This window comes from Aquarana catesbeiana, linkage group LG10 (assembly GCF_042186555.1).
Source record: "Aquarana catesbeiana isolate 2022-GZ linkage group LG10, ASM4218655v1, whole genome shotgun sequence".
NCBI lineage: Eukaryota > Metazoa > Chordata > Amphibia > Anura > Ranidae > Aquarana > Aquarana catesbeiana.
The window spans coordinates 223,705,248-223,731,256 of NC_133333.1; the positions used below are offsets into that span (position 1 = coordinate 223,705,248).

The window sequence follows — 26,009 nt, forward strand, 5'->3', positions numbered from 1 at the left end:
TAGGCGGCTCTGCCTTGCCTTGCAAGAGAGATCATCCTTTCTCTCAGATTCTGGAGATCTGTCCCCACCATGCTCTGACGTGAGTGTGTGCAGGGATCTGTTGCCTCCGGGAGCCGTTGAGAGGCAAGCTGTCCCTTGTAAACACAGAAGGCAAGTGACAGCAGAGGGTTAGCGTTGGAGGTGGCGGAATGGAGTTCCATTCTCCATGGTCAGGAATGACACGGTGTCTGGACTGACGCTGGTGACAATAGCAGAGAGCTGATAACGAAACTAATTGCACTCCTGTGATCCACAGAAGTACAGCCAAATGAGCTTTGGCTATACTTCTCCTTTTTAAGGCTCAGTTTTATTTATTTAATTTTCCAAAGTATGATTGGTTAAAGAGTTTGCACAGCAGTGGCTACTTGCGTTCTGGCTACCACTGTCTAATTTAGCTAAGCCATCTGATAAGGAATGAGTCACTGCTGATGGGTCATTTACCTCTTTGTGCAAATTGAAGCTTAAGCTACAGGAATCTGTAAACAAAAGGGTTTTTCAACAGTTTGCAATTCAATATACCCATTTTAAATAGAACATGCACTTGCTGGCTCAAAAAGAAAATGCAGTATTTTGATATGTATATTTTCATATTTCCTGGATAAAATAAAAAAATATATAATTTTTATTTTAGCTAAAAAAAAAAAATCATATACCGTATGTGTGTGTGTATATATATATATATATATATATATAAAATATCTTTTTTTTTTTTTTTTTTTTCTTTTTAGCTAAAATAAAAACTAAAACACATTCTCTGTAAGGGGCTTTTTAGTAAAGTATATACCAGGGAGAGGCATCTACAAAATAGGGCTGTCACATGTGAGCTCCCAGACCATGTATATTTCAGGGCTGCTCGTCCCTGAGACCCCATTCACACAGGGGCAACACGACTTGCAGGTCGCCTCAGCGAGGCGACCTGCAAACGAATGCCCGGGCGACTTGCAAAACGACTTCTGCATAGAAGTCTATGCAAGTCGCCCCAAGTCGCCCCCGAAGTCGTACAGGAACCTTTTTCTAAGTCGGAGCGACTTGCGTCGCTCCCCTTAGAACGGCTCCATAGTACAGAACGGGAGGCGACTTGTCAGGCGACTAGGTCGCCTGACAAGTCGTCCCTGTGTGAATGGGGTCTGAAGGTCTGGCAGTACAAAGTAATAGAGCTGATGCAGCTGTGCGAAGTAAAAAAGCAGAGAAGAGAAAGTGCTGCTTTCATTGCATTGAACAAGACAGCTGAGAGGAATCTGAATTACCGCACAGTGTCTGGAAAGAATTGCATTGAGCTGATTTCTTCCTGACTTTGAAAATATATTGTAGATCCAGTTTGGATATATCCAGCGAGGATGAAAACCACCAATACAATTACATAATGACATGTTTGTTTTTGTTTTTTTTTACGTTTTTTTTTTTTTTGGTTAGCTGTAGCACTATCCAGGTTCTCAAAGTATTGTCTATGAGGGTAATCGCAGGATGGATAAAAGAACTCATATTTACAGCTGGCCATACCTTGTACAAATTTTCACTGATGCCCAATGAACCAGAAAAAATTCTCTCCTCCCGCCCAACATTCCTCTATTAAAAAATTGAGGGAGCCATTAGAAAATTGCCAAATGAAAGCAGTTGCAGCCAGTAGATGTAGATGTAGCCACTGTGCAAGTATTAGAACATCCAGCTGGGAGGGCTGTCAAAATACTATGGGGGTCCCTTCATCCAAGCAGGCTGAACGAATAAAACGATCAGTATATGGCTGGCTTATAGTGGAACTTCAGTTAGAAAATTAAGTCCTGCTAGATAGCTTCAGGCTGGCCCCTTATGCAGGTATATTTCACAGCATAGGCTAGGCTCAACAGTTTAGAGTTCCTTTACATGGGAATGCAGAACCAGAATAATAAGCGGTACCCCAACCACTGAGGGGTGCGGAATTTTCACAGTGTAGGCTTAGCTCAGTAGTTCTGCCTTCTTTTATCTAAGGATAGAGAGGAGACCAGAATAATAAAACCGGCCATAGATGGATAAAATCTGGCCAGTTCTATTTCTGATTCATCTGTGGGCAGGCTGCTTGTTCTGAAGTTGATCTGTCGATTGACTTCAGTACAACCAGCCTGTTGGGTTTTGGGTTTTTTTTCCCTCTTCGATCACTGTCTGTGGCTATAGCCTCCAGCTGTGATTATGTATTCTGACTGGCTGGAAAACCTTCCGCTGTCAGAATACAATAGCGCAGCAGGAGGGATTCCCTCCGTCGCTCAAGGAAAGACATTTACATAATGTATGGCCTGCCTTTAAGATGCCGAAACCACTGAGGGGTGGGAGGTTTTCACAGTGTAGACTTGGTTCAACAGTTTGGGGGCCCTTTATTTTTAGTGCAGAGGGTACCAAAGTAATAGATACACTAACCGCTGTTGAGGTAGGGCATTTTCATAGTATAAGCAGTTTTGGGTCCATTTATATCATGCAAAGGAGACCAGGATAACAGAAGATACCCCAACTGCTGGTGTGGTGAGGAAATTTCACAGTGTAGGCTTAAAGCGGCCAACAGTTAATGTTTTCCTATTATGTGTAGGAGACCAGGATAATAAGAGATACCCCAACCACTGGGGCATTCAGAATTTTCATAGTGTAGGCTTGGCTCAACAATTTGTGGTCCTTATATATGATACATAGGACACCAGGATGTTAGGAGATACCCCAACTGATGGCAGGGTGGGAAATTTTCACAGTGTAGGCTTGGCTCAAAAGTTCAGGTTCTTTTATATGAAGTTATTGAGGAGATCTGATTAATCAGAGATAGTCCAACCAGCAAATGTCTAGCTACATTTTTCTAAGGAATCATGTAACATTTTAGGCCAGAAATGTGATCTGGAGTTTCCAGTGATTAGGAGATGGTATTGATTGTCCCACTTGCCCAAATTGTATGTTGTAAAAGTGCAATATTTTGTATCGGACCCAAAATTGTGCTTAAAATAGGGCGAGGCGCTCAGATCGAGGCTATTGGAAGCTTTGCATTATCACAAATGACCATTGTCTGACATATCAAATGGTCCCAGTAGCAGACACGATGACCTGTTTGGCTGATATTTTAGATGTGTTCTAGGACTTTGGCATAAAATAAGTGTCCTATAACACCTTATATGTTTTTATGTTGAATGAGGCTATCAGTTGTGAAAGTATAGCTTGTAGAACCAGGCACTATGGTATACATTCAGGGTACACATCCCTCTGCACTAGACAGAAAAAGCAACAAAATAATTTAAGTTCAATGTACCTTGAAGACACCATGTACTGTTGGAGTTAATCCCGTATCATATTGCGGTCGGTACAGTGCCTGTTATTAATTCCCGCTATGAAATAACTGCCGGTTTCTCTTTGTACAAACCTGTTTTTAGTAGTTTTCACTGCAAAAGGCCTGAACACAATATAAACACATTCCTTAATTTTATCATAAATCCAGAACTGGAATGTAGGTGCAAGTTAAGACTGGATCTCCGACTAATTTTAATGAAGTTATGAAACTACAATTCTGTTTTAATAAAAGTCATAAGAGATGGAATTTTATTTAAAAAAAATACCATTAACTTTAAATCATTTTATAATTTATATAAGGCTTTTCTCCCTGGGGGCATTCACAAAATGCTTTATCTGCTGTTGGGGCAGGTTGTGAGGCGGCCATCTTGGGTGTGCTTAGTAGAACTAGGATGAATTTTATATAAGTGCCAATTAACCTTCTAGCATATTTTTGAAGTATGGGAGGCAGTGGCGGCCTGTCCATTAGGGTTTCAGGGGTGCCACCCCCCCTACCCATGCGTCCGGCCCCCAATCTAGATGCAGGGCGCCGGATGCATGGATTTCAATTGTTTTGTTGGGGTTTTTTTTTTTTTTTTTATGCACCTGATTAGAGCCTGAGGCTCTAATTGGCTTCAAAAATGGTGGGCTCGAGGCGCAGAGCACGAATATTAATATTCACTAATGACTTCCTGCTTCTCCTCCCGGCCAATCAGGAAGTGGGTCCTGAGACCTGATTGGCCAGGGAGTCTTAGGACTCTTCCCTCGGCAAGCTGGAGCGAGGAGCAGCGTCAGCCTCCTATGGTAAGGCCACTGATCGCTGCCGCCTGTCTCCCGCAGGGGGGAGGGGGTTGTTCACTGATCACCATCTGCCACATGGGGGGGGGGGTGCATGTTTGTTTGCTGCCCCCAAAATATTGAGCACCAGCCGCCACTGATGGGAGGAGATCGGAGTTCCTTAGGAAACCCATGCAAACTCCATGCAGATAGTATCCAGGCCAGGGCCTGTAGCTTTTTCCAGTCTCCAACAACTCTGTAGGTAAGATATGGGGTTTGGGGTTTTTTGCCCTAACTTACCCCTGAGGCAAGTGGTCAGACACTATAGCTGTCTTCTGTGTTCTTTACCTATAGCAACCCCCTTTCCCTTAAGGCAAGTAGGCCTACTGGTACCTGGTACTCGGGTTGCCCCCAGGACTTATTCACAATGCTATAGTGCCTGGCCACCATGCCGGGGCAGGCGCGAACTGAGCAAAGCAAACTGGTACTTGCAGTTGGCAGACAGGCAGAGTGATTCAATTACAGTCCAGGTACAAGGCAGGCAGAGTTCAGAGAATAGTCAATATCGGGTCCAAGGTCGTCAACAAAATAATCCAAACAGCAGAGCAAGACAGACGAACAGGCAGCTTGAGCATGTGCAACAAACGTAATATCACAAGCCTGACTGCAGGTTTGGCTGGCTTAAATCCGGTTTGGTCTCCAACCAGAGACTGGCTGCATTAATCACCTTGCAGTTGCACAGACAGGCAAGGCAAATGCACCAGCCCAAGTCAGGATGCTGGAATGAGGAGCAGGAGCACTAGATGCTTCTGACTACAGGGTTCTTCTATGGTTTCCTGGGCCACTGGGGAAGCTATCCTATTGGATGCTGCCACCCCATGTGACTGGCGGCCACTTTGAGTCAGGCAGAGCCTTTTTAAGGCCCTGGCTCCCAGGTTTGGCATGCATTTGCGAGTTGGTAGGGACAGGTACCTTGCCTGATAGGGCCAGAACTAGCAGCAGGGAAAGGCTCCTGAAGAGGAAGGAAAGCTTAGGGCTTGTAACTTCTCTGGGCAACTGCCTGTTTTGGGCACGAGAGGGCCAAACCGCATTCTTCCCCTCACTGTCAGTTTGGCTGCATTCAGCTCTCTACACGCTGTTGGAACTGTGAGTGTTCCCAATTGTGCTTCCTTCCCACTGGGTTATTTGTGAACTGTCTCTGTAATATTTCAGTACAAGTTCTTTCATTGCACTGGGACTGAGTGTGTTATTCCCACTATACCGTGCTGCACCCCTTCTACATGTAAGCCCGGTGTAGACAAAATAATGTTTTTATAATGCACATATAATTAGATTAAACATATAATCATAGCTCCCAACTGTCCCTGACTTCGAGGGACAGTCCCTGATTTGGAACAAAGTCCCTCTTTCTGTCTTTCCTCCTCTTTTGTCCCTCATTTTGGTCTGATCTAATAGTTGTATATAAAATGCACTTTTCATCTTTCCAAAAGTGTTTTCCAGTGCTAAAGATTTCACCCATTTTCTAAATTTCTGCATTTTGTAAATTTCCAGCGCATTTGTAAAAAGCCAGTATAAAGGAATAGTAGTGGTAAAAGAAAACGTATGGGTTTAACTAATAGTTTTTTTTTTTTTTTTTTTTTATGCCTACATACTTTTGGTAATGGGTGTCCCTCATTCCCATTTTAATAAGTTGGGATGTATACATATAATCAGGAATTCACTTGTAAGTTTCTTCTGCATCTTGATAGACAGGCACCCGATCTTTCATGGTAATTGCTAGTTTTAGGTCTTTGATCTTTCAGACCTTTCAATTAAAAAGCTGGTTGAGTGAGACAGAAATGATAATCACCTATGGAAATAATTTATCAGTCCTTGGTGTGTAATACATCTTGTGTCTCGTTATAGCGCATACATTACAAAACGCTAGTTTCAGCTTTCCTGCATTGTTCACCCTCATCTTGGTCTAGACTGAAATGAGCAGAACGTGTATAAACCCATAGGAGCTTGCCAGAAATATGAAATGTCTATAGTTCTAACCACACAAAGCTGCAAAAGATGAGGGTTTGGGCAAACCAGCTTCTTTGACCTATCTCGACTGATGCTGCATTTAAAACATCAGAGGAATACCCATCATGCATTGCTCTGTTCCCCCGGCTTTTACCTAAGCCATGTCCACAGCAGGGTGAGGGACAGATTGGCTGTACAATATCTGCAGCATATCCATTATTGATTTTAGAGCCCATTCATGTAAGAATGGATTACAAGCTAAAGAACAGAAAGAAAGCTTGACTGAACTTCAGTGAAAATATCAGCTGCCAGTAATCTGCTGTTATATTCAGAAGCAATTTATTTTTTCTTCTTTTTTTTTTTTTTTATTTAAACTGTGATTGTAGAAAGTTGTGTGCTGAAAGTTGGCAATCAATTCCTTGCTGCTGTGCAGATTTTCTGTGTGGATGGCAGTATTTTAAATACGATGGCTAGTTTTTTTTTTATCCTCCGCTCACAGCCGCAGGCTGATAGGTCAGCAGGACTATATTTCTTGCCCAGACCCTTTGTAGGCAACATTGCGGTGGTATGATGTTTTACAAAACACCCTTTTCCATAGCTCCCAACTGTCCCGGGTTTTGAGGGACTGTCCCGGATTTGGAACAACGTCCCTCTGCCCCTCATTTCTCATTTGTCCTTCATTTTGGTCCGATCTATATAGTTGTATATAAAATGCACTATTTATCTTTCAAAAAGTGTTTCCCAGTAAAAGCCAATATAAAGTAATAGTAGTGGGGAAAAAAAAAAAACACTTGTGGGTTTAATATTTTTTTTTTTTTTGTATAATTCTCCTTTAAGGGGGTGTGGCAGGGTATGTGTCCTATGACTACATACTTTTTGATGATAGGTGCCCCTCGTTCTCATCTCAAAAAGTTGGGAGGTGTGCTTTCCATATGGATTCCTGAAATGTTTCCTAATGTCATGTTCTGTGGGTAGGATGTGGTCAGTGCAGAGATTGTAAGTGAGTGTTGGGAACTACTTGCATGTTTTTTCACCTCACCGTTGACTTGGCCGCTAAGGCAGCAGATGGAGATTTCCTTGTGGCTCCAAGGAAGTTCTGTTTATTCTTATGGGTGTACAAGTCATTTTGTGAAAACTTTCTGAGCACCCCCATTTAAAAAACTTTCTGAGCACCCCCATTTAAATAGCTTTGATGAAAGAACCTCCCCTGCTGGCACTTGTGGTTGTCAGAATACCCAAACGGGGACTGAATATGATTGGCTGCAGTCGCTGTTCAGCTGTTTTCCGTCTGGCTTCTTCAGTTGGTGGAGCCAGGTGGTACAGAAAGAGCTGTGCGTGGCCTGCATGAGGAAGCTGTGGAGGCACAAGTAGATATCCTTGCTTTGTCTGCTGGCAGCTTGCTACTGTGAAAAATGAGCACAGTTGCTTGCATAAGGTTGTAAGCTCCTTGAGGGTAGGGACTGATGTGAATGTACAATGTACATGTAAAGCGCTGCGTAAATTGACGGCGCTATAGAAGTACCTGAAATAAATAAATAAAACAATAAATGAGCTCAAAAATTAAAAGGATACAATGATGGTCAATGAAAATGTCCAAATCCACTCTACAATGTCTTTTTTTTTTTTTTCCCAAAAAAAACTCTATACAAGAGTAGGATTCACAACCTTGCAGCTTTCTCTGGACAGAAAAATCCTTGATATGCATGAAAAAGTAAAAGGACCTGTGGGTAGGTACAGCGTGATTTGGTGGGCAGAAAGCACACAAAGTCCAGGGCATTGACAGAAGTTCAGCAGTACACAACAGGCTCAGTGGGGAAGCAAACTGGCATAACTTACAAGGAGCAAAGGTGATGGGACAGTAGACTGGAGACCCAAAGATGCCAACAGCGTCTACAATGAGAAGCGGAATGTAGCCTGGCCAGTCCGTACCCAAAGGGGGGAGGCTTTCCAGAGGATTGGCATGGTCCCTGCGCTTTCCTTACTCCTCAAGAATCTTGCCCTGGCTCTAAGTACTGTCCCTGTCAGACAGGTGATCTATCCCTTCACTAGCCACTCTCAAAATGCTTGCCAAACTCGGGAGCCAGGATCTAAAATAGATTCTGCCTGACCCAAGATGGCCACCAAAATCACATGGCGTGCCAGCATCCAATCAGACAGCTAACTCCCTGTGACGAAACAATAGAGGAACTATATTCCTATCGACTTCCTCCCCTTCTGCATTGCTGCTGTGGACAAGCACCACCTGCAGTGGAGAAAATAGCCTGCACCTGCCTACAGACCACACACCGGCATAGTGTAAGATCCTCACTTTATATCAAGGACTCTTGTGAGTGTTATACTTTAATACATAAAACACGTGACCGATTATCCATAAAATCTAAACCAACTGGTATAGCTGTCTGTTGCACGCGGGGTCATGGCACATGCTTCTGAAGAAACGCCACGGGCGGCCGTTCCTTCAGAGCGCATGTGCTGTTGCCATCATCGGCGTAGTATACAGTAAATATCTCCTAAACTGCGTATGCTTAAGAGATATGTACAGTACCTATAGGTAAGCACTATTCTAGGCTTACCTATAGGTACAAATACAGTAAGGTTTACAACCTCTTTAATTGCTGTCACTGCCTCAGTGACATGTCCTGACCTACACGTTTCGAGGGTGCACCCTCTTTATCAGTGCCATCTAGTACTTGCATATTAAACCTTTTTTATGTTTTCATTATTACCCATCAGGGGCTGAAGTTTCATAGTTGGTAAGGTTGAATAAAGTAGATAAAAGGAGGAGCTCTGGCTATAACCATAAAGTCAAAATCACATTGTTGAACAATTCATCTTCAATAGACGGGGTACCTCCACAACTGAAAAGATCAAAGTGTAAAGGCAAAACAAAGAGTTTTATATGAAGAACCAACTCTGGTATATCTTGTGATAAAAGACTTTATTGAAGCAAATGTACAAAATTTTAGTATAAAGGTGAACTCGCCCACCCTAGCAGACACCAGTAAAAAATGGTTAAACTGACAATTGTTATACAAATTGGCACAGCAGAATTCCAAACACTTCTGCAAAGTAAAAATATGAATTTGCACACTTCCTTGTTTTACGCCCAGGGGGTCTCAGTAGGGGTACGTGGTTGCTAAAGCACTACTTGTCCCTAATAAGGCTAATGGTAGGCTAATTGCAACACTGATGCCTCCTAACCTTCCAATGAGACCATGTGCCACAGCTCCTGAACGAGTAACACCTAAATTGGAAGAAAGTGCAATGTAAACCACACCGTCAGCTGCAGCCTAACACAAGGCTAATACATTGTGTGTTTTCAGCAGGCAGGGTGATATTTCCTGCTCACTGCAAAGTGCATCCAAAGATCCAGGTGGGATTGGAACAAACATTGTGGCGCGTTCTGTTTCAGAGCTGCTCATCAAACATATATGCAGGATAAACAGTTTGATTGTGGAGTAATTACTCAGCTGCAATCATCACAGTCCTTTAAAGAGGAAGTAAACCCTAATGGGTTTTACTTCCTCTTTTTTTCCCATGCAAAAGCATAATGGGCTAGTATGCATCGCATACCAGTGTGCTAATGAATCCCTAGGAAAATCTTGCATCCACCAAGGCATAGGGCAGGTTACACACTTCCATGGAAATCGAAGTAGAGAAGCTCAATTTGTGCACATTGTGCAGTTCATGCTCCCATTCTATGGACTCATGCAAAAATACATTGAATGTCCACACATAGCGTAAATCTGTGACATATAATTTATTCAAAAAGGTTAAAAACTCTTACACAAATGTAGAACAACAGCACCGTAAATAGGAATGAGCTCACAAAAGAGGATCACCAAACACAGTGACCTTTATAGTGTCTTGACCCGATACGTTTCGTCATAATCAACATCATCTGTGGTGAGAGACCCTTCTGGGCATTGCGTTTTTATAGATGCAAGAATTAATTGAAATTTATAAAGTGATTACACAAGCAATAAGCACCTGAATCACTGCAACACTCAGTCCCGGGGAGGAAAATGGCACTGGGTGTGCGTTCCAGGCCTCGTTTTGGAGGTCTATATGCGTAGATTTGGATGCCATCAAGGTGCGCTCCAGGCCTTGTTCCCACCGTGACTGGAAAGTAGCACATGCGCGGTAAACAGACTAGGGTCTGTACTACACCAGAATGACAACATGGATGCCATTCTGGTGTAGTACAGAGGTCTGTCTGTTTGGCGCACATACGCTACTTCCCAGTCACTGTGGGAAGGAGGCCTGGAGTGCACCTTGACTGCATCCAAATCTACGCATATAGACCTGCAAAACCTGCAATCTACTCATAGAGTCCTGGAACGCATGTCCAGTGCCATTTTCTCCTCATGTACTGAGTGTTGCAGCGATTCAGGTGCTTATTACTTATGTAATCACTTTATCAATTTCCATTGGTTCTTGCAGCTATAAAAACGCAATGCCCAGAAGGGTCTCTCACCCCAGATGATGTCAATTCTGACAAAACGTGTCGGGTGGAGCCCCTATCCAGATCATTGTGTTTGGTGCTCATCTTCCTATTTACAGCACTGTTCTACATGTGTGTAAGCATTTTTAACCTTTTTAAAGAAATTATATGTCATGAATTTATGCTATGTGTGGACATTCAATGTATTTTTGCATGAGTTCATGGAATGGGAGAATGAACTGCACATAGAGCTTTTCTTTATCGATTTCCATGTAAGTGTGTAACCTGCCCTATGCCTTGGTGGATGCAAGATTTTCTTAGGGATGTATAATCACACTGGCTCGTTTGTGGACTTAATGGCCTATTAGGCAGAGAGTCGATCTCCAGTAGGCGCATTTACCCTTCTATTGGTGGTGGATCTCTAGACCTATATGACACAAGAGTGGAATGCATGAACTTTTACTGGGACCACTATTTTTGGAGTCACATATGTGATACTGTGACGTTTTATAGACGTTTTGGACACTCAATTTTAAGATGCATTTTGGGTTGCACTTTATATTTGTTACTTATGTTATTGGTCTTTTTATTGTTTGCATGATTCAGTCGTATAGCAGATGTTAGATTATTGATTTCCCTGACTCACCAGCGGAACCAGTAGATAATATTTTTTTAAAATTTACACGGTTTATTTCACTATACTCTTTATTAGCACAGCACTTGGGTATATATACATTTACGATTTTACCTATGGTAGCATCACCTTAAGGTATTTGTGATCCTAGTCTCAAGAGAGGATATGGGGCCATGCAATTAAGTTGTTTGTGAAGGATAGTATGTGAAGGATGAATTTTCCATAGGAGAACATGCGCAGAAAAAGAGAATAAAAGTTTTCAGTGCTGGTTGTAGTCACGCTGTGCCGGTTGTAGTCACGCTGTGCCGGTTGTAGTCACGCTGTGCCGGTTGTAGTCGTCGCCGCTCTGTGCCGGTTGTAGTCGTCGCCGCTCTGTGGCGGTCGTCGCTCTGTGCCTGTTGTAGCGGTCGTCGCTCTGTGCCGGTTGTAGGGGTCGTCGCTCTGTGCCGGTTGTAGGGGTCGTCGCTCTGTGCCGGTTGTAGGGGTCGTCGCTCTGTGCCTGTTGTAGCGGTCGTCGCTCTGTGCCGGTTGTAGGGGTCGTCGCTCTGTGCCGGTTGTAGGGGTCGTCGCTCTGTGCCGGTTGTAGGGGTCGTCGCTCTGTGCCGGTTGTAGGGGTCGTCGCTCTGTGCCGGTTGTAGGGGTCGTCGCTCTGTGCCGGTTGTAGGGGTCGTCGCTCTGTGCCGGTTGTAGGGGTCGTCGCTCTGTGCCGGTTGTAGGGGTCGTCGCTCTGTGCCGGTTGTAGGGGTCGTCGCTCTGTGCCGGTTGTAGGGGTCGTCGCTCTGTGCCGGTTGTAGGGGTCGTCGCTCTGTGCCGGTTGTAGCGGCCGTCGTTCTGTGCCCTCACACAGTCAAATTACAATTTGTCACAGTCATTCTGATTGTATGATATATTTATGGTTCTCTTACCTTTCCCTTCCCAACATTGCATCTAAAACTAATAATTAGACTGGGATATTGGATAATTCCTTTAAATATATAAGACTAAAGTTTGTTCTTTTCGTAGGGTGAAAAAAGTGTATATAAAAAGGGAAAAAACCCATTGGCGCTCATCGCAATTCAATTCCATTTTGAATGCTCTAAAAATAAGAGCTGATGTCAGATGGTCACAGCATCCTTTTTTTCACATTATAATACCGGAGGCCTGTGAAACCTTCTCAACAGGTTTTTGCAGTTGCGGCATGACTGTGTTTTTGCATCGTGTATTAAATATTTATAGCCATTTCTCCGTCCTGTTTTCCAGCCATGAAGGCAGATCGCAGGAGATTAAAGTCGGAAAAGGCCGACCTGGTGAGCCAAATGGAGCAGCTATATTCCACCCTAGAAAGCCGGGAGGAGCAACTACGTGACTTTATTCGAAATTATGAGCAGCATAGAAAGGTGAGAATGTAAAACGTCTAACTATGGGGATTTTTTTTTTTTAATAGGGTCGTCTGACACCATCAGGATTATGATGATAAAGTGAACCTGTGCTTTGCAGGGCAACAGAAGAGAGTAGAGAATGCAGAGAGCACTGGCATAGTGTAAAATGTGTAATGAATCATTAAGTCCCGGTTCACACCGAACGTGGCATTGAAATCGTCCTACTTCAGCGCGATTTTGCAGATGCCGGTCAGTGCGATTTCATGCACACGTGTCCATGCAAGTCACACATTAAATCGCCAAAAATAGTGCAGGAAACTTTTCAAAGTCGGTGCAGCACCGATTTGAACGGTTCCATAGCCAGAAATAGGGTGCAACTTTGTCATTTGACTTTGATCTGTCAAATCGCATGATAAGTCGCATCGGTGTGAACAGGGACTAAAAGATAAGTAATAACGCACCCATATAAAATACATGAAGAGCTGGTAGTTTCCTCCTGCTGCTTGTGACCATCCACAAGCAAGTAATGATAATGCCCAGGACCATGTGATTACAGCGTCTCTGCCCACCAAATCAATGGCTGCCTCTTCACATCCTCGGGCCTCTGCAAGTTCCTTCTGCTCTCCTTCATACACCTCTGTGCTAGGAACGCATTTCGGGGCCTTGTCCCTTCATTTGCCATGGAGGATAAAGAAACTGAATCAGCAACTAAATCAGCGCCTTTACTGGTGTTGCATACTCAGCTTTTCTTCTTCTCACCACCGCTACATTTGGCTGCTGAGAGCAAAGGGCAGAAGCTTTGCATAAAGCTGGCCATACACTTCTAGACATCTTATGTTTGTTCTAACAGATTCCTCCATCCATTGCTAAACGACATGGATGGACGAATCGCCCTGCTGGGCCATTGAATTCTGCCAGCCATAGATGATCGCTTGATTCCCCCATCAACACAGTCAGTGTTGATGGGGAAATGCCTCCCGCTGAGCTATTGTATTCTCCTGCCGGGGAGGTGCTGGCAATAATCGCATGCAAAAATTTGACATGCTGGTTGTACCCAAGTCGATCAGTGGATCGACCTGGGTAAAATCGGCCTGCCCATACATGGTTAGAATCTCGGCCGGTCCCTGCTTCCATTGAAAGGTAAGGCCACATATTGCCGCCTTCCTGGCCAACCCGGCGAGGGGGGGTTTGTACGCTGCCCCCACCTCTCCGCTCCCCCCCCGCCAAAAAAAAATATTAATCACCAGCCGCCACAGCTCCATTGGCTGAAAAATTTCCAGCAGAGTTCTTTGACAAAACAGAGTGTGGCCAGGAGCTGCCCTTTGAGAAAATTTAAGTCGGTTCATCAGGGACCTGCCAAAATTCATTCAATCTATGGCCAGCTTAAAACAGAACTTGCCTTCATTTCAGTGATGTTGGGTCCCGGAACTCCCTTGCTGGCTGCTGACTTCTTCAGCCGCTCTTATTCCTGGTTCCTCATCTATTTATTACAGGTTCTTGTATAGCGCTGTCAATTTACACATTCACATTAGTCCCTGCCCTTAAGGAACTTACAATCTAAGGTCCCTAACTCACATTTAAATATACACATACTAGGGCCAGTTTATACAGGAGCCGATTAACCTACCAGCATGTCCTTGGAGTGTGGGAGGAAACCAGAGTACCCAGAGGAAAGGAAACCCACACAGGAACAGGGAGAACATGCAAACTCCAGGCGGTTAGTGTCATGGTTGGAATTCAAACCGACAACCCTAGTGCTGCCAGGCGGAAGTCCTAACCACTTGGCAGCCGTGCCACCTCAGATGTTTCGATTGGCCGGCCCATGATTACATCACTTCCGTGCATGCAGATGCTGAAATTGCACATTAAGCTGTGTCTTCCTCTGCAATAAAAATCCTGCCTGCTTGCCTTTTTTTTTTTTTTAAATAAAAGTTCCCCTTTAAGCTCTACATTGGGTCTTAGGGCTCTCACCTTGCGCCCATGTGACAGCAGTGGCTGCCAACGTGGCCAATCACCAAGCACTATCGATATCATGTGGGATGAAAGGGATGCTCCCAATACACAAAAGTGCTGGATACACCTTTCATTGTTGGCAGGGGCGCTGCTAGGTCTACAAACGATCTGGGGCTAGAGCCCATAGCAGCGTAGTAAAGAAAGTCATACACTTGGGCAGGCATACACACATATAATATATGTGTGTGTGTGTGTGTGTCCACTTAAATCAGGGTTCCCAGAGAGCCCCCTTACATTAGGGTCCTCAGAGAGCCTTCCCCTTAAATCAGGATCCCCAGAGAGCCTTCCCCTTAAATCAGGGTCCCCAGAGAGCCTTCCCCTTAAATCAGGGTCCCCAGAGAGCCTTCCCCTTAAATCAGGGTCCCCAGAGAGCCTCCCCTTAAATCAGGGTCCCCAGAGAGCCTCCCCTTAAATCAGGGTCCCCAGAGAGCCTCCCCTTAAATCAGGGTCCCCAGAGAGCCTCCCCTTAAATCAGGGTCCCCAGAGAGCCTCCCCTTAAATCAGGGTCTCCAGAGAGCCTCCCCTTAAATCAGGGTCTCCAGAGAGCCTCCCCTTAAATCAGGGTCCCCAGAGAGCCTCCCCTTAAATCAGGGTCCCCAGAGAGCCTCCCCTTAAATCAGGGTCCCCAGAGAGCCTCCCCTTAAATCAGGGTCCCCAGAGAGCCTCCCCTTAAATCAGGGTCCCCAGAGAGCACCCCCCCACGTACATAAGGGTCCCCAGAGAGCCTCCCCTCCCCTTGGGGACCCCTGCAGAGACTCGGGGCTATAGCCCCAAAAGCCACCCCCTAGCGACGCCACTGATTGTTGGCATAAAGAAAGTGGCTTGCTTGGGCTGCTGGGACGGGCAGCAGATCAGTGCACCTATCACTTCACCCTGCAAAAAGTTCATAACTGAATGGCATATTGAGAAATTCGTGAACCTCAGTTTTTAAGCTAAACATCTTTATTGACTTTCTGGGAGAGACAACAAGATATTTGAACCACACTCACATATTTTTCTGCCTCCATTCATAGAACAATGAGACCAAAGCGAAACGCACCTGACATGTCCCCCTTTTCGAATGGTGTGGATTGTCCATTATATCTCCAATGAAAACATCTGCACCAATAATGCATTATATATAACTGCTTTTATGGGGCCCAGTGTGCTTTCGGCTTAGCACCTGAATGATATTCCAGCCCCTGCAATGTGCCCTGAATTCAAGCTAATCTTTTCATGCTGCCTACTCATCGGAAGCCCGAGTTCACTTTAGTGTTTACATAAAGGTAGCATTGTTCCAGATTCCTTCACTCCGATTTCCACATTAGCCCTCTCTATTCAGATCTAATCAAAGAGGCGTACAGAGAGCAGCGGATGCATTGTTCAGTGTATTCCTGTACAAGATGTGCGCAGACTGCATTCACACCAAGAGGTTCGTGCACATTCCTCCAATTCTTCTCATCTCAGCAGTGTTTTTCGCTCATTTATCAAAAATGCCCGAGGCAAGAAAGATCTCCGGTTCTATTACCCCACAGCAACCAGCCAGGTTCCTCCTTTTACTGCAAAGGTATAATCTGATTGGTTGCTGTGCTGCAACATGGACTGATACATGCATGTAATATAAAAAGTACCCACTGGAGAATGGAAGAAAGAATCGGAGTTGGTGCAATGGGTAGAAAATGGCATTTCTTATTTTGTGCAAAATCCATTGTTTATTTGTAGAGCAGGCTTGGGTCGCTCACAGTGCAATCGTCTTTGGGATCTACACAGCCCATCTTGCCTAGATCATTTTATTAATACAACAATCATTAAAGTGTGTGTAAACCCAATTACTAATCTTATATAACAGGGATATGCAATTAGCGGACCTCCAGCTGTTGCAGAACTACAAGTCCCATGAGACATAGCAAGACTCTGACAGCCACAAGCATGACACCCAGAGGCAGAGGGATGATGGGACTTGTAGTTTTGCAACAGCTGGAGGTCCGCTAATTGCATATCCCTGTTACATAAGCTTTAACATGTTCATATAATTTCAAAAATATATTTCAGTATTTTACTGTAGCTTTCGATATAATAATGCCTGGTGATCCTGCCAGCTCCTTGTTCAGGCACTTCCTATTAGGGTGGTCCCTGCCTGTTTAATGCTGGCTTTACGGGGTGGTATCAAAGAGTTTCAAGACTAGCTTTGGTTTCAAGAAAGTACTTTAAGAGGAAGTAACGTCCCATGCATAGTTTGTACCTATAGGTGGCAGTGGCGGCCCATCCAATTAGGGCTCATGGGCGCCGCCCGCTCTCTCCAGCCACCCCCTCTATGACTAATGGATAGATTCATGTATAACATGAATCTATCCATGGCCAGCACTGCCACCCCCTATTCAGGCGTTCGGCCCCTTTTCGGATGCCGGGCGCCTAAATTCCAACAGTGGGGGTGTGTTTTTTTTAAGCACCTGATTAGAGCCATAGGCTCTAATAGGCTTCAATATAGGGTGGACTCGTGGTGCAGAGCATTGCGCTCGCAGTCCACCCAGATGTGTTAGCAAAGCAGATTAATATTTGCTTTTCTAACACTGAACCGCCTATCAGGTAGCGCGGGTCTAATACCAGTCACCTGATTGGCTGAAGGCACATATTACCTAGCGGACTGAAGAAGAGAGGAGGGGGAAGCATGGAGGACACAGGAGCCGTCCCAGAGCTCGCTGCTGCCTGACCCGCCACTAAGATGGGGGAAGATGGCAGGAGGAGGTCACAGTGGCGGCATATGACGGGCACAAGTGGCGGCATATGACGGGCACAAGTGGCGGCATATGACGGGCACAAGTGGCGGCATATGACGGGCACAAGTGGCGGCATATGACGGGCACAAGTGGCGGCATATGACGGGCACAAGTGGCGGCATATGACTGGCAAAGTGAGTATTTTTCCGTTTGTTTGCGCCCCCAAAAAATTTTGAGCACCAACCGCCACTGCTGTACCGTATGACACTCCAACAATGGCAGCAATGTTGTGGATTGTTCTCCGACGATCATCATGCACAAGTTGCCGAATGGTTTTGACGTTTTCAGGGGTTGAGCTTGTTGAAGGTCTTTCTGATCTCTTCTCGTTTTCCAGGGATGTTCTTCCGCTCTTGAAGCACACGTGCCACATCGCCTTAAACTTGCCGAATCATGTCAAACATCTCTGTGGCAGATTTGCCCGGTTTCACTCAGAATTTCACATTTGCTCTTTGTTCTAACTTGCAGTTCATGATAAAATTGCAGACATGGTAACGCATGTGGTCAGAACAGCACCAGTTGCACAACTCCCGATGTACACAGAATGATGTCTTTTGGCACTGTGGGTGGGGGAAAATGCAGCATCTCGAGTCACACTTTGCATAGTAAGCTAGGATGGGTACTTCAGATGCTGGTACCTGAGACTAATAGAAAACTGGAGCAGGTTGGATGGGCGCTTGAAGCTGCTCTTTAATTAACTAAATAGGTCACACTGACTCTAGATGACTTGAAATTTGGTCAGTTCAGCGGGGTCTGGCCAAATTTCAATCCATGTGTGGCTATGCCTGTTCTACAGACGTTAACTGGGCTTGTTGTAAAATTTTTCTCCGTTGATTGCAGCTGCTGATCAGTGTATCCTGAAAGTGGGGAGTCCCTGCTGTCAAAATACAGTGTGCCAGTGGCCTACATCCAAACCTCGCTTGTGTAGATGGAGGAATGTGCTTTTTTTTTTCATCCAGCAGACCGAATGCGAAAAAAAAAAACTATGGCCAGTTTATTTGTTCTCCTGCATTTACACCCTGTCACGAGTGCTTCTTATAGAGACTGATCTGCGGCTTCACTTTTCCAACATTCCCATTCCACTTCTGTTGAACGGAGATGACCACACACGGGTTGAAATTCGAATGGTCCCTGCTGAACCAGCCAAATTATGATCCAGCTATGGCCAGCTTTATTGTCATTTATTTAGGGTTTACTTCTAGTATAATACAGGAGCTCTCCTGTGCTATGTAGAATAAGGTTGAACAAGCCATTGTCCCCAGCCATTGAAGGACTACAGTCCCAGTTTGCCCTGGTAGCCATGCTTGTCGCTGTCTGGCCTGCTTTGCTGTGACTTGCAGTTCTATAACTCTTGGGTCTGTTGACGTTGCTTACCTCCAGCTTAGAACTCATTGTTCCTAGTCTGTTTTCTTTTTTCCTGCCAGAATCCCTGTAAGCTCCAGATGTTGGTCACTATGTGAAGGTGATGACACTGTCATCCATGTTTTGGAAAGAGGAAGTACGTCAAGGGCGTAGGTGACAGAACAGTTGTGTATAGCTGTAGTTTAGGCTTCAAGGAAATGAAATGTACACAACCAAGACAAATATTACACCACTCAAATATCGCCATACTGCAGTCTGCATGGAAACTAAATATACACAATGCGAAAACTCCTGCACTACTGTATACGACATGTCCAATTCATCTGTTCCAGTGTGTACTCCTTCTACAGCTACCCCAGCACTCAGTTCTGCTAGCCAGAATAGGGGACCACATTAAATTCTATTTTCAGTGAAATCAGCCTTTACAAAGAGGACCTACTTCCCTCGAAATATGTGTGAGTGATTGCTGTTTGCAGTGAAAGAGCTATATCTTACATGGAGGGAAGGCTGGCCTTCCTGCTGAGTTTCTTTCAGCATCACATCTGGCCTTGCACCCTGGAAGAATGGAGGCGAGAGGTTTGTGTGCGGGGTGGATACAGATTTTATTTTTGGGATAATTCATAACTTCTACAACTGGGTCTTGAATAAAAATTCACTTGAGGTCCAGTCAGTAAAATTTTCCTCCGGCAGAGGTCCCAATCTCATGTTTGTGCTGTAACACATCACAGTCCTCCCCGTATATCAGTGTCTTCAGCCTATGTTTTGCATCATAGCCCCCTCTTTACATCAGTGTTCTCATTCCCATCTTCACATCAAGAGAAGCCCGCAGCTGAGAAGGGACGCAGTCAGCGCAGGGGAGACATGACAGGGTGATAAGGCAAACCAGCAAGGTCAGGGTTAAAGGTGTGGTCATAAAGGTGTGGTCATATAAGGTGTGGCATATGGCTGTAATTAAGTGGTCATTATTGGCCGGAATTTGGTGCAAAGGGGGGGGTGCTAATAGTTAATAAATTAATGTAAATGGGGTGGGGCTGTAACAGTTCTAGTGGAACCTGTTGAGAACATCATCTTTACAGTGGAGTGCTACTTTACATGATGAGCGAACTTGAGCAACTTTTATCCCAGCTAAGGGCTGCTGCTGGGATACATGGAGCTGAGTGGATACAGAGACAAGTGACCGAGTCATTGCAAGGAGTCCAGCAGGGTCCTTCACAAGCAGGACCTGCCACACAGCGCGCTAGGAGGTCTAAGCCTCCTGAGCGGTTCACCCCTGACAGGACTCCTCAGGCTCAGCGGAACCTTCAGGCCCCCCTGCCAAACGATTGCCTGTGTTGGCCAGGGCAGAGCCTGGGAGGAATCCCCATCCTAGGCGGAGCCTGAGGGGGATGGGACCCACAAGCCAGATGGCGACTCACCCATCCTCCTCCGACCGGATTCCGGAATGTGCGGCTGGTGTGGATGGCGATGTTCCGGTCGACACGCCAGCCCGTCGGGGAAGAGAAGTTGGAGCGGGCCTCGGCAACGATCGGGAGGCGGCCGGTGGCTTTGTCAGCCGAAGGGAGGAGCGGCGCTGCGAGAGGGGCACGTCTGCCCGAGGAAGAGATGCGACAGCGCGCACCTCCAGGCCACAGGTGGCGCCTGCGAGCCCGGGTAAGGCCGGGGCGCAGGGTGATGACGTCAGAGCGGTCGGACGCTCGGAGTGGCGCAGGCCGGCGAGCCTGTCCGTGTCAAGAGGAACGGCGGCGGCTGAGGGAGGGAGAGGACGGCCGGATCACAGGCGGCTTTCGGTTCCCGTGACGCCAGCAGAGCAGCAGAGAGAAGATGCCAGTAGCATGGAGGAGGGAGAAGTGGAAGAGGATGTCGGTGACGCCGTGGCGGAAGTCGGACCGGCGGCTGGGGGGGTCCACGGCCCCATGCAGCCTGGTGAGTGCACTCCTGTTTTGCTTCCTTTATTTTCTCCCTCTGTGTGGTCAGGTGTGGGGGCCCAAGGTCAGGTAGGGGGGGCTCCTGGGAGTATGGGGTCAGAGGGGCTCACGAGGGAGGTATTGCTGGGGTTGAGAGAGTTACTGCAAAAGCTGGGCAGTGGGGGGGCGCCTGGGGGGGCGGCTGTGGTGGGGGACAGTTCAGGGAGACAGGTGCCACCACCGGAAGTCTCCTCCGCTCCTCCGGCTGTGGTAATAGCGTCGGATGTGCCGCAGGGACCAAGTGGAGAGACCTCGGGGGGAAAAGCCGCCGGACAAAAGTGACAAGGAGGTGGATAAGGTAAGATTGGCGGATGCGGCGAAATGCGAGGTGTACGTGTGCTTTGAAGGTCCTTTGGGTGCGCACCTGAAACAGGAAGTGAGGGACCGTATTTGGAAAGGGGAGTACGTGGAAATATTTTCCCTGCTCCCTCTTGAAAAATTTAACTTAGACCGCGTAAAACCTGATGAGAGTAAGAAAGAGGACGAGGAGAAATGGCGGTATCGCCTTATTCCTCGCACGTTCAATAATTGGTTGCAGGCGTTCGCAATCTTAGCTAGCGTTGTTGGCGAAAGGGAGCCGGCGAGCTGCTCGGCTTTGTTTTGCTATTTGGACGCAATTGGGGAGGCATATAGGGTCTATGGCGGCATGGCATGGTTACGCTACGATGAACAGTTTCGTCAGCGGAAGGCGGTCAGGCCAGCTATTCGATGGGATCACAAGGACATAGGGCTTTGGATGAAGCTGATGACCCCGGCTAGGAGCGGGGGTCAGTTTTTTCCAGGAGGGGCTGGCGGTGCTTCCACCTCAGGCTCGTCGGTCGTTAAGAAAAAGGGGGTTTGCTGGCAGTTCAATGACAGCTCGTGCCGATTTGGAGGGTCCTGTCGCTTCAAGCATGAATGCTCAGGATGCGGGGGCAGTCATTCCTTCAGTAGGTGTTTCAAGGCTGGAAAAAACAAGGCCGGGGATGGATCTGGGAAAAGGGAAGACTCCAGTGAGGGCGGGAAGGATGTTGCCTTTCCTAAATAGGTACCCGGACCAGGAGTCGGCTAGACTCCTGTGGGAGGGATTCTCGGTGGGTTTCAGAATCCCGTGCTCTTTGACTACGGTTCCGCCGATCTCCGAGAATCTGCAGTCTGCTCGGCTTTTCCCGGGGGTTGTAACGGAGAAACTGCAGAAGGAAGTTTCTTTGGGTAGGATGGGCGGTCCATTTTCTTCCCCGCCCATTGAGGGCTTAATTGTGTCTCCCCTGGGTGTGGTGCCCAAAAAGGAACCTGGGAAGTTCCGTTTAATTCACCACCTTTCGCATCCCAAAGGGGCGTCTGTAAACGATGGTATTGATCCGCAGGCCTGTGCGGTCACCTACACATCGTTCGATGCCGCAGTAGTATGGGTACGCAGGTATGGACAGGGAACTTTGTTGGCGAAAGTTGACGTGGAGTCGGCTTTTCGTCTACTTCCGGTCCATCCGGATAGCATGCACCTCCTGGGTTGCAGGTGGCAAGGGTCGTATTTTGTCGATCGTTGTCTACCAATGGGGTGCTCCATCTCGTGCGCGCTGTTTGAGACCTTCAGTTCCTTTGTGGAATGGGTAGTGCGGGATGTGTCCGGGCTCAATTCCGTCATCCATTACTTGGATGATTTTTTGTGTATAGGCCCTGCGGGTTCTAACGCATGCGCGGTACTGCTGGGCACGTTACAGCATGTAGCGGATCGTTTTGGCATTCCCTTAGCACCGGAAAAAACGGTTGGTCCCACGACAGAATTGGTTTTCTTGGGGATCACGATCGATTCAGTAGCCATGGAATGCCGTTTGCCGGAGGCAAAGCTTGCGGCTTTACGGCAAGAAGTCAGGGCCATGGGGGGCAGACGCAAAGTTCGGGTCAGGGAGCTGCAGTCCCTTTTGGGAAAATTAAACTTTGCCTGCAGAATCATTCCAATAGGCAGGATATTCTGCCGCCAGCTTTCGTTAGCCATGGCGGGGGTAAGTAACCCCAGACATTTTGTTCGTTTGACCCGGGATCACCAAGCTGATCTCAGGGTTTGGGATGAGTTTTTGGGAACCTACAATGGGAGGTCAATGTGGATGTCGGGCCCCGTGAGCAATGCGGACATGGCATTGTTTACGGATGCGGCCGGGTCCGGTGGATACGGAGCATTCTTACAGGGTAAGTGGAGCGCCGGTGGTTGGCCTGATACTTGGAGGGAGGCCGGGTGGTTGCGTAACTTAGCGCTTTTGGAATTGTTTCCAATTGTGATGGCGGTGGAAATTTGGGGCGAGGCATTTCGGAACAAAAAGGTGCGTTTCCATTGCGACAACTTGGGAGTTGTCTCTGCCATTAACACCCTGTCGGCCTCCTCACTTCCGGTGGTGCGCTTGTTACGGCACTTGGTATTGTTATGCCTTCGCCTGAATGCTTTTGTCTATGCGGTGCACATTCCGGGGGTTTCTAATAGGATTGCGGATGCCTTGTCTCGTTCGCAGTGGAAAGAGTTTCGGAGATTGGCGCCGGACGCGGAGCAGCATGGTACCCCCTGTCCTCCAGGGTTATGGACGATCGCATTGGAGTCGCCGCTGGATTGATCAGAAAATCCCTGAGTGAGGCGACATGGGGCGCATACGCTGGTGCGTGGAGGGAATGGAATGCGTTGCTGGAGGAGGTAGGGGGGCTTGAGCCCCGAGACGACGTGTCAGCATTGGTCCTGTATTTCGTTGTTCAAAACTTTTTGAAGGGGGCATCAGTATTGTCAGTGGATCGTAAATTAGCGGGTTTGGCCTTTTGGTTTAAACTGCAGGGAGGCGAGGATGTCACGAAATCGTTTATCATAAGACAGGCTATGAAGGGATATCGTAAGGGGAGCAAGTCCAGAGATATGCGGCGCCCGGTTTCCTTCACCACTTTGTGGTTGATTATGGCTCATATTCCGGGGGTGTGTGGAGATGGGTATGAGCAACTCTTGTTTCGGGCGGCTTTTCAGTTGGCCTTTTTTGGGGCGTTACGCATAGGAGAATTGGTCAGCCCTGCCAAACACGTTGCGGGGGGACTTTTCAGAGACGAGGTGACTGTAACAGAAGTGTCAGTAAGCTTAGTGATTCGTAAGTCTAAAACGGATCAAGCTGGAAGAGGGGTAGTACTGGAGTTGTTTCGGGGTAAGGTGGCCGGGCTGTGCCCGGTTTCGGCGGTGTCACAATTTATTGCAGTCAGGCCTGCCAGTGCGGGACCTTTCTTGATGCACAGGAATGGCTCGTATTTATCGCGTTTTCAGTTCATTGCGGTTTTTCGTAAATGTCTGAATGCGGCAGGCCTGGATCCCAGGCAGTTCGGATCTCACTCTTTCCGAATCGGAGCCGCCACGGAGGCGTCAAGATGGGGGTTGGGAACTGAGATGATAAAACGCATCGGCAGGTGGGAGTCGAATCGTTTCAGGTTGTATGTTAGACCTCATTTAATGTGAAGATGAGAGAGGGGGTCTTTGTCGTCACGTTTGTGTTGACTCTCATGCTAACTCTTTTCTATGTGTTGGTCTTATTGTTTTAATTTTATATGTCCAGGTTGGTGGGGCAATGTTTTTTCTCTATTTGTTTTCAGGTCGCAGATGCCTAGTTTGGATCCTCGGGCATTCATTTGTTTACTGGGGGGCCAAGAGGGCTGAAGTTAGACCCGATGCCAGGCAGTTAGGTCTCCCCTGGGAAGAGGGTAGTGTTCGCTGGATAGGAGTAAGGGGCATGTTGTGGAACAGAGTGGTTCCCGAGGTGCATAGATTTGCACGCTGGGACAGGGCCCCGGATATTATGGTAATTCACGCTGGGGGGAATGATCTGGGCGTCAGGCGTTCTAGAGAACTGATAAAAGACATTCGGTTCGATTTCCTCAGGCTTCGCTGTGACTTCCCGGGCACTGTTTTTGTTTGGTCCGAGATCGTGGCTCGCACGGTTTGGAGAGAAGCCAGATCTGTGGACCGAATCAATAAGGCCCGGATTAAAGTCAATAAGGAGGTGGGGCGGTTTTTTGTCAGGAATGGGGGCCTGGTAATTAGGCATCAGGATTTAGAGTCCGAGACATGGCGTTACCTTAGGGGCGATGGCGTTCACCTTAACGCGGTAGGGACGGACATGTGGTTTTTGGGCCTGGAGGATGGAGTACACAGGGCTCTTCGTGTGTGGCGGAGCGCTCAGGTATAAGGAGTCATACCTGTGCGCTGTGGCATGTTAGGATCCTTGGCGGTGGTAGAATGTGGTGCATTCTGGGTAAACGGTGGGGAACCATCAGGTATGGTATCCTCGAGTGGGAACGGTTCACTGGCTAGTGACCGTGCAGATTAAGGACCCTGGGGTGGCTGAGGTTAGCTGGGTTTAGGCCCTGAGTCTTCATATATAGCGGCTGGGGTGGCAACTCAGTTTAGATGTGCCTCTGACACAAATTAAGAGGGTAATGGTTACATTGGTACCGCCTTGGATCTTAAAATGATAGATATTTTATATATATACAGTTTAGTGAAATAGTATAGTTAGGTGGGTTCTTACAGTGTGTATTGTAACAAAAGTTGTTTTATTAATAAAAGGCCATGTTGGCCATTTAACCCACCTTAGGTGTCGAGTGTTTATTCTAAATCATAGTAAATTTAAGTTAAGGTTCAAATGGGTAAGGGTACTGTAGGGTAAGCTCTTAGCTACCATTGTCATGCCCTCCCCCCCCATTACATCTATGTCCTCAGCCCCACCTTCATATCACAACCCCCCTTTACATCAGTCACTGCCTTTACATCACCGTCCTAAGCCCGCCCTTCACATGACAGTCCCCCCTTTACATCAACAGCCTAAGTCCCCCTTTCACCTCATAGCCCCCCCCCTTCCTTGACATCAGTGTCCTCAGTCCCCCCCTTTACATCATAGTCCCTGCCTTTACATTAATGTCCACAGCCCCCCTTTCATATCATAGCCCCCTTTACACATCATAGCCCCTTTTACGTCAGCGTCCTAAGCTTCCCCTTTTTACATCAGTGTCCTAAGCGTCCCCTTTTTACATCAGCGTCCTAAGCCCCCCTTTCACATCATAGTCCCTTTTACATCAGTGTCCTAAGCCCCCTCTTTTAAATCAGTGTTCTAAGCCCCCTCTTTACATCACAGCCCCCACCTTTACATCGGTGTCCTAAGCCCCACAGCGGGCCCAAAAGGGACACCTGTGCCCTCCACCTGCAGCTAAACCCCGGAGCCCCATGCAACGGGGTTAAACTCCCAATGTACTTAGACCTGACCTTTTGGATTCCTCAATTTTTTCTTCTGCTTTTAGGCCTCAACAGGACAAAAAAAAAAACAGGTGACTTTCCCCATCAGGAACACACAGCAAAAAAAAGCTGAAAATGTTCTAACCCTTTCCTACTCTAAT

At 46.9% G+C, this 26,009-nt stretch overlaps 1 protein-coding gene across 4 annotated transcripts in view; it reads left to right on the top strand.

Moving 5' to 3' along the window:
* KAZN (kazrin, periplakin interacting protein) overlaps positions 1–26,009 on the top strand; it is an 879,961-nt gene that overhangs the window by 781,876 nt on the left and 72,076 nt on the right. For all 4 annotated transcript variants that reach the window (XM_073603357.1, XM_073603355.1, XM_073603353.1 and 1 more), the window contains exon 6: positions 12,414–12,550. In XM_073603357.1, the coding sequence (XP_073459458.1) occupies positions 12,414–12,550 (137 nt within the window). The remainder of the gene's footprint in view (positions 1–12,413; positions 12,551–26,009) is intronic.